At 26.7% G+C, this 9,515-nt stretch overlaps 2 protein-coding genes across 3 annotated transcripts in view; one reads left to right on the top strand and one right to left on the bottom strand.

Moving 5' to 3' along the window:
* Positions 1-2,106, top strand: part of LOC100574152 (nicastrin) — a gene marked incomplete at its 5' end in the record, with an annotated part of 4,130 nt that extends 2,024 nt beyond the window's left edge. The window contains 2 exon segments of the mRNA XM_029490207.1: positions 1,458-1,525; positions 1,592-2,106. Coding sequence (XP_029346067.1) covers positions 1,458-1,464 — 7 coding nt within the window.
* A 3,161-nt stretch (positions 2,107-5,267) lies between these two features.
* On the bottom strand, positions 5,268-8,157 carry LOC100164273 (enhancer of mRNA-decapping protein 3). 2 transcript variants are annotated; one of them, XM_001944579.4, is made up of 6 exons: positions 7,771-8,157; positions 7,536-7,702; positions 7,051-7,329; positions 6,808-6,961; positions 6,526-6,743; positions 5,268-6,249 (listed from the first exon to the last, which is right to left on the bottom strand). In XM_001944579.4, the coding sequence occupies exons 1-6, from the start codon at positions 7,929-7,931 to the stop codon at positions 5,927-5,929; spliced, it is 1,302 nt and encodes a 433-aa protein (XP_001944614.1). In that variant the 5' UTR covers positions 7,932-8,157; the 3' UTR covers positions 5,268-5,926. The 2 variants fall into 2 exon arrangements, with proteins under 2 accessions (XP_001944614.1, XP_003245048.1); XM_003245000.3 differs by having other exon boundaries at positions 7,805-8,114.
* Positions 8,158-9,515: the final 1,358 nt, after the last annotated feature.

Genomic DNA, 9,515 nt, shown 5'->3' with positions numbered 1-9,515 from the left:
CATTTACACAGTTTATTTTTATAGTCATTTTAAGTACAAATTTGGACGAAATTACATATTAAAAACCTAGGATAACTATTTTAGTTATTTTGTTGTGATTGTATAATATTATTCGTGGGTACTTGAAACTTCTAAAGTATACTATTATATATCTATGATTTTACCACGGTTTTTTGTTGATGTATAACGCGTTATAACTTATAAGTACCTAATAGATATTATGATATGATTAATTTGGAATTTATTATAAGTACCTATTATAGGTCAATTTTTTTTTAATACCATAGATAAGTATATATTATATGTCTAATACATAGACTGATATACCGTCTCCGCTCAGAATCGTTTTTCTTATACAGTGATATTATATCATTGAATTCAAATTTAATACTGTCCATTATACAGTGACCCACTTCTAACCTACTGTACAGCAGAGCGACATCCACTTACCCACCTTTTTTTTGTTAAAAACATCAAAATAATAAAAAAACATTTCAGTACTTACAATTATAATTTATATTTTTTTAAACTATATAAAATATAATATAAATATATAAACAATTAATATATAAATATATTGTAAATTACTTGTAATTTTATTAAAATTAAAATTGTTAATGTCAATCTAACATGAATATTGTGTGATATTTAAGCCTTTAAGTAATAAGTTTATTACATAATTCATGAACTACTTGAAAATAACTACTAAGTTGTACAACACATTTACTTCATTGTAAATAGGATTATACAAAATTAATTTTTATGTGAAGAACTATCTTTTCATCACATTTTCTGTCCAAAAAGCATTTACTACAAAACTCATGTTCTATTAATCGGTAATTAGTCAATTATGATTATCGGTCACTATTGGTTTTACAGTTTATTTCCGAATTTGGAAAAGTATGATAGTTAAAATTGTACAGAGTTCAAGTATAGAAATGAGTATTACAATTGAATTTATGAGCTCTAAAAGCATTTCTTGAATTGTGTAAATATAATTAAATACTTATCGGATTTAAAAAAAAATAGGTAAGAAATTTTTCTTGTTATGAATTAAGTTTAAAAATATATTTGATTCAAATCTAAATTAAAATTGAATAAATTTGTGTTTACAATGTTGGGTTAGGGTTGAAGGGCTTCAAAATAATATTCTGCCCCAAGCCTCAAAAATCCTTTGAGCTGTTTAATCCTGTAATTAACTTAATCAAAATTGGGGTTTTTAGGTTCAATGTTTGATATTTGTTTGATATTACATTTTTCCAAACTTTGTCATCCAAAATTTTTTAAACTAATTTATAGTTAATATCTTAGTCAAAGGTTTTATTATTTCAGTGATTACAGTTATATAAATAATTTTGATACTTTAGCATTTAGTTTATATTTATATAAGTACACAATGTTATTACGTATGACCTATGTTTATGAATGGCATACCAAATAATCTATATTCTGTTCAGGGAGTGAACACACCGCGGCCCGTCAGAAATTGGCGTGTTCTCTTGCTTGACAGAGTGTAAATGCTAGGGTAATTTTTAATTCTAAATTAATTATGCTGTATTTAACTTACTTTTTATATTATGTTTCATTCCAGAGTCCATTCAGTAACAAATTTTTGAAAAGAATTCCTACAAGTAATATTTTTTATAACAGTTGTCTGTGATTTATTTTGTGTAACTGTATGTTTTGGTTTCTATCTTACAATGTGTACTACTTTTTTTTATAATTAATTTGTACATTTTTATTAATAATAATTTTTTAATTTATGTAATTTTTTTAAAATCATATTGACAAAATATTTGTTTAAAATTTACTTTTTAATAATAAGCTATTTACTTAATTATTGTTATTATGATTGTCATGTTTCTATACCATGGTATGAAATATTTTATACATAAACTGCATATTGTCATTGACAATAACACAAATAAAGTATAAGTATCTTATTAATATTATTTGATAATCTATAATTAACTCAAATTATTCAAATTATTTACTTTAATATAAAAAGAATTTAAAAAAAAAATATTGTAAAAGTTAACCATAATATTATATTATATTTATTGATAACTTCAGTATTATGAAATAAAATCAACTACTTTTCTCAAATACAAGGATTTTGGTTGATTTTAATATTACATTTTGTGGATGAGTACACATATATTTTTAAGTTGTATACAATTAATAATTACAATCTAAAACAGTTACTTTTAATGTATATTTCTACATGATTTTTACTTATTATTCACTGTCCAAAGTAAAATTGTATCTTCCTTTCTTCACCCTTCCCTCCCAGTTATATGATGTCAGCCACCCATCTATTATTATTTTATCGCTTTTTTCAACCCCTACTACTCTTCTTTTCATAGTTTCATTACCTCATTTATTTTCATGCCTACTCCATTCCGCAAATTTATTATTTATTTTAATTGCTTTTTTCTGGGAATTTTATTAATAATTATAAACTAGATATATTTATTTATAACTCTCCCAGATTGGATATTTGAAAATAAAGTGGACATTTCTTCAAAATCTGCTTTATTTGTTATTTCTGATTTAATCATCAATAATGCCGACGCAAAACACCTTTCTTAGTTCATAGTAAACCTTAAATATTGTTTGTAATTATTAACATTGATTCCCGGCTAATTGATGAAAACAATATATTTGAGCTGTAATATTTGCTTTTAACAAAAGGTTATAATAAAAATTAAATATATTACATAAATTAATTAATTTTTTGATACAATTATTGATTAATACACAATAATAATATGGCAATATAAATTTGCCGCCCCGGGGAACAGGGTGCACTCCTCCCCAATTTCCTTTGCTTCCTGGCCTTTCCACATAGTTTCTTGCGCTCAATAAATATTCACCTTTCTTCTCTTTAAAACTCCTTCTAACTCCTTACTTTTACCTTTTAATGTTTCTACATTCCACATACTTCCTCTTACTTTAGAATAAAACTCAAAGTGTAAGTACTTCTAAACCCACAGGCTGGTGCGATTTCAAACCTGGGGTTGTGGAGTGTTGGCCTAAGTGTTAACCGTGTATGCTCTATACACATTGCACGTAACTGGTGCAACGGCTCATGCACGTCCATACTCTCTGTCCAACTTCCAGCAGGTACTCGTCACACAATTCCCTAGTCATCTACTTCACCAACTATATGTTATTGGGCATTTGGGCGTCATGATAACATTTTCAAAATATTTAGACTTAAGTTATTTATAGGCGTAAGACATTTTTGATTTTTTTAAATTTGCTTTTTTCTTATACAATGATATTATATCATTGAATTTAAATTTAACACCATCCATTACTTATAGCATTACTGTAAGCAGAGCGACACTCACTTGCCCACATTTTTATAGTTAGTTTTTGGATTTTTGAAGTTTTTGAATCCAAAATTTGAATTTGAAATTTTGTTTTACGATTTTTTACATGATTTTTATATAAATTTAACAAACTATATAGATGTGTGTAGACTAGTTCATGGTTTTTTTTTTGTATTTTTTTTGTTTATGTGACAGAGTTAATCCAAAAATGTATAAATTATTTTTATTAAATAATAAAGGAAAAACAAATTGTCAAACATTTTCATTTTTGAAAGTAATAAAAAAAAAACTTCCTTTAAAGTAGTTTTTTTTCATAACTACTATCATATGACGCCGCCCATTAAATTCCCCCCGAAACACATTGTATAAATAGATAGAATTTATTACATGTTTAGTCCCATTGATTTCAAAATCTGCTAACAAGTAAAATTATATTGCTGACTTATATTATACCATAAAGGAAATTATACTGTAGAACCTTGATTATATCTGAACTGCAATTGACGTTTCCAAATATCAATACGCGTTGAAGCTATTGTATACATAATCATAGTGTAGTGGCTTAGCAAAAATGTATAAACCATGATGCACAACTTATATTTTAGAATTTAGAACCTACCCACTATATAATAGATATAATTATTATGAGACTGTAAATATTTTAAATTTTGTTTTATGTTATTGCTTACCATATTGTATCTTAAGCCCCAACACCCCCTCAAAAATGTCTACCATGTATCCTGAGAATCATAAAACCCTGTCCTCCCCTCCACTATAATGGTATATACTCAGGGTTGGGCAGTATCTTCGATATAATTGTATCTAGTATATCGATACAATTATATGAAGTATCGAGTATCTAGTGTTGCGATACATTTTTAGACTATGTATCAAGTATTTGACAAAATAATTTTGTCAAATAACACTCGATACTTTATTATTGCCATACTTTGAAAAAATTAATTATTTAATATTATTTTTACTTGCTTATCTACCAACCACAACTGTTTGACTATGGTTTAGTATAATACTATATTAATATGTGTAAAATAATATGCGCGGTGAATTAAAATTTATAAATCCATAATTTAATTGCAGTACCTACAACTTGTACAAAATTATTTTTCAACCTATTAGCCATATTAAGTTATATCTGTGTACTGGGACGCACCACACATACATGTTTAATGGGACTTTATGTCTTTACCGTACATCTGTGGTCCGTACCTATATTAGATATCCATATCTGTAATCTATATGACAGTACAAAGTGCATAGTGCATCATACAATTCGTTCTTGTAGACTGTAGTAGTCTACCTTTCGCGTGACAGATGATGGCGATAAAGTGAGTAATGAACACAATAATATATTTATACTTAATTAATATTTGAAATTTTAAAGTTAAATGCATTTAACATTTTTTGTTGTGTCATTGTATACTATTCGATATGATGATATTTATTATTTATTTAATTTAACGATTGACTTATTATAATATATTTATACTTAAATAATATTTGGAATTTTAAAGTTAAATGCATTTGTTTAGATTCACAACCTATTTAATTGTGTATAAAAAAAATTTTAAAAAAAATTTAAAAAAAAATCCTATGTATCGTAGATTATGACTAATTTTTTCAAATGTATCGAGAACCTAAATATTTAAAATGTAAGTATCGAGTATTTAGTATCTCGATACTTCAAGCCCAAGGTTCTAGTATCGCAATACTGATTTTTGAGTATCTTGCCCATCCCTGTATATATACTATATAGTATTAAAACAATTGTATCCAAACTAGGTGCAGTCCAAATTAGTTAAGACGATAGGGGTCTTACTGTATATTACCCGTTTCAAATCAAATGTATTTTTAAACTCAATAAATAATCATTTTTGAATAAGAAATTTAAAAAAATATATAATACACATATTCAAGTACAATTTTTTGTTTTATTAAAAATAGTCTAATATATTTCATCATCAATTTGCCAATTATACTAGATTTTAAATTAATTTATGTAGATTATGATGGTGGGCTATTTGTTGTTTTTTATTACAGTTTAATAATAATCATTTATGTGAATACGAATATAACATCTACAAAATGTAAATATAATGTTAAAAATTGAATAATTACAAGTAAAAATAAAAATGTTTATAAAAAAATAATATACATTATAAATATATTTACCATTATTATAATAACTAAAATATTTTTGTTTTATAAATCAACTCACAATATACACAATACATGAATGATTAGAACATTTAAATATACTTTTAAGTTTTAATTTCAGTTCGGGGAAATATTAACGGACAATATAATACACAAAATAGATTTAATGTAAAAAAATATCAGTAAAAAAATGATAGGTAAACTAATTATTGACATATCAATAACATGCAAACGAACCATGAAAAAATAAAATATATAATAATAAATTATTCAAATTGTATTAAACATTATTTGAATACATTTTAAAGACCATTAAAAAAAAAAAAAAATTGGACACAAAACATATAAGTACTTATATTAAAATCATCTTTTAGGATTCGTCAAAAACAAATAATTATTAAAATTGTATTAAATCACTCATTATTGTGTAAGGGTATTACAGATTTAGAACCAAATGGTGATTTATACTGGATTCCAGTTAAATGAAATACTTGAGTAGGTATACCCATATTACAAAGATAAATTTTACCATTTGATTCACTGTAAGATAAAGGTAAAGCAGGTACTAGAGAATATTTCACTACTACTGAAGGTGTTCCTTGTGATGGAGGATCAATGGCCATTAATGGTGATCTAACCGATTTAGCCCAGTTAGTAATATTTCGAGATACAGTATCAGTTTGTTCATCAGCCAAAGATACTACAACAAAATCTGGATCTAATAAACCGTGCAACTCTAAAAAAAAAAATATGTATTTATATAGTATATAAAATATAAATATTTTTTTTATTATACATAATATAGTATATTCTATTTTGAACACTTCATCTGAGCTCTAAAATCTAACTAACTCAGTACCTAGCCAAATTAATATTTTAAATTCTAAGCAGTAGCTTATTTTTAAAATGAGTAGGAAAATGAATACATTTAGTACTTGTTATAATTCTTACGAATTGTCAGTAGTTTTCCATAGTATTGATAACAAGAAAAAAACTAGTTTAGTTTAATTACCTGCTGCACTAGTAATAAGTGTACCAGTTGTAAATTGATACAAAGCCATTTCATTAGCCAACTGTGGAGTATACAATCCTGGTTCAGAAAGTACAACTACAGTATGGACACCATAACTGCTTAATTGTCTTGCACAATTCACACCCATTGCACCTGATCGATTAGGTCCACATAAAACCACTACTCTAGGCCATTGATGTTCATTTCTGGGATTAAATCTAGTGTAAAATAACAAATAATTATTTGTTTAGAGACTAAATATTTGTTGATATAATATTTTACCTATAACCTCCACCTAAAAGTTGCAACACCATTTCAGTAGCAGCTCGCCCAATTATCTCATTTTGACGTCCCGTTGTTAAACCATTCTCTTCCACTAGGTTAAACAGTTTCCATCGTAATTCTGATGTTATACTTGGGACAACTAGTCCATCATCTAAAAATTATTGGAATAAGAAATATTTTGTTATTCAAATAACATATGAAGTGATTTGTTAAACAGATTATGCATAGTATACAATTTACCTGTTATATATTCATTAATAGCAGGGGAAGGAACTGTAACTTGTCTGAATTTGACTGGAGTAGAATGTAGTACATTCTCAGTATGTTTATATTTATTTGAAACTTTTTCATGTGGAACAAGATCTGGTTTCTTATGAATTTTATTATAAAAAGCTTTTTTGTTGAATAAAGCTAAATTTTTTTCGAAATCAAAATCTTCCTTGACAATTGTATCAAGTGATACACCAAAACAAGCATCATTTCTTTCTTTATGATTCGTAAAATTCTGCGGTGGTTGTTCTACATAAGTAGACAACAATTAATATACAATTATACTATTCAATTATAGATCAAATGATCTTATGCACAAGTTGGTGTAACAATTTTAAAGAATATTGCCTAATATTACATAAAATCTTATTAATTTAATTTTCTTGAGATATTATTTCAACATCTTTAATGTTCCTAAATATGTAGGTATTAAACATTCCATTAAATATACCAACCAGGTTCAGAATTTGGAGCAATTTTTGTTTTATTCTTTTGCTTGACATTGTTTGATTTAGGTACAGGGACACTTTTTTTAATATTTTTGGCTACTTGGTTATTATTGATAACTGGTTCATTTTCTAGTTGTGCTTTTATAATCTTTAGGTTCTCTATCATCGAGGCTCTATTTAAAACATAATAAAACAAAATATTTATCTGAGTTTAATTCACTTTGTACTATTATAGCATTACTTTAAACGAATTTCTTTTTCAGTATGTGGTATACCATTTTTAAACGGTCGTTTTAGGATTAGAGTTTCATTGTCATCCGACATACCGCTCACTTCACCTTGAACGACTGAACCATCCACACAATTAATAGACACACAACATCCTTTATATTGATTTGCCATTATTTATAAATTATTAAGTTATTTTATTTACCAAACCAAAAAAAATAATAAATGTCAAACTACAAAAAAATTTTTAACATTATGCCACAAGACATAAATTTTCACTGTCCAGATTTCCTTGTCACTAGTTGTAGTTACTATTAAGTAAACACTAGACAGTAACTATAGTAAGTAGTTCTTCAGGCAAACCACAAATCACAACAATGTTTGTTGACATATTTTGATTAGAATATCAGGCACAGTGCAACCATATCTGTAATAACTATGTACCATTTATTAATTAAACTGCATATGCCTTTCTTTGTCTAGAATCATATTATACAATAATATGGTCACATAATATAGTCTATGGTAACCACGATTTAAGATAGTACTATCTTAATACTATTTTATATCTAATAAATCGTTATGGTAACACCATACATTTTGTCATGGAGTAATATGGGTAACACAATTTGAAATAATTTTTCGTAATTTTGTTTAAAGTTGTCATTTGTCAAAAGCTTATAAAAATATATTATAGACTATCTTTAATACTTTTCTGCAACTTCTATTATAATAATTGATAATACCACCTTGTATTAAAATTTCATATTTTGACCGAGCGAAAAACGAAAAGAAATTTTAACAAACTAAACTTCTCACCGGGGAAGGGTCATAGGCGGAGATTCAATTGAATTTTAGGGGGGCTTAAATTTTTCTTTGCAAAATAAGTCGCGGGGGCTTTGCCCCTTGTCTAATATCAATATTACCTTCAGTACGCATTAACTACTAAAATACAACATTACTAAATACATAATATATGCACTAAAAAAAACATTAATTTATAGTACAATAAACCTATTTTGATTAGAAAATAGGTTCATTTACTCTTTAAGTGTATAATATTGAAGTTATTAAATTTTTCTTGCAGCATACTCATACGTAGTTATGTCTCAACTTTGTGCATTGCAGAAAAGCTTCGTTCACATGTAACCGAGTTGATTGGTATTGTCATGGCTACTTGAAGTAGTTTGTATAAGTTAGAAAACACACTTCTATACTCGGCGCGGAATAAGAATAGAAATAAGTACCTCGTCGCGCAGACGGCGACCGGTCCCCCCCGCAACCTTGTCATAGTTATAAACATAATATAGTTATAGTCATAAGCCCGACTTGTGCGCGGCAAACCTGTTTTGGTCCGCCGCCCGGGTACGTTCTTATTCCGCGTGGAGTATAGAAATATTTTGTTTTATTGTTTCATAATTTAGTTTTTCAAGATTTTGTCAATTGTTGTAAAATAACTATTAAGTACCTATTTTATCATTTTATACTTTGAACAATGTTTAATAATTTTGGAGGGGCCTTCCTCTTTTTTTGGGGACCATACCAGTCTAGTATACAGTTATTACCAAGGCTATGAATTTAATGCATTTAAAACTATTAAATATGCATGCATGTAAGCACTAAAAACTGACAAAATATGCATAAAAATATGCTCTAAAAATTATTAAAATATGCTCTAATTTTTCAAATATGTAAAAAAAACTACAAAATGTAACTTTTATTTTAATTTTTTTTCATTATAAATTTTTATTAGTTTTA

Source organism: Acyrthosiphon pisum, chromosome A2 (genome assembly GCF_005508785.2).
Source record: "Acyrthosiphon pisum isolate AL4f chromosome A2, pea_aphid_22Mar2018_4r6ur, whole genome shotgun sequence".
Taxonomy (NCBI): domain Eukaryota; kingdom Metazoa; phylum Arthropoda; class Insecta; order Hemiptera; family Aphididae; genus Acyrthosiphon; species Acyrthosiphon pisum.
Note: the sequence above shows the minus strand (reverse complement) of the source record. Positions and strands in the feature narration are given on the sequence as shown.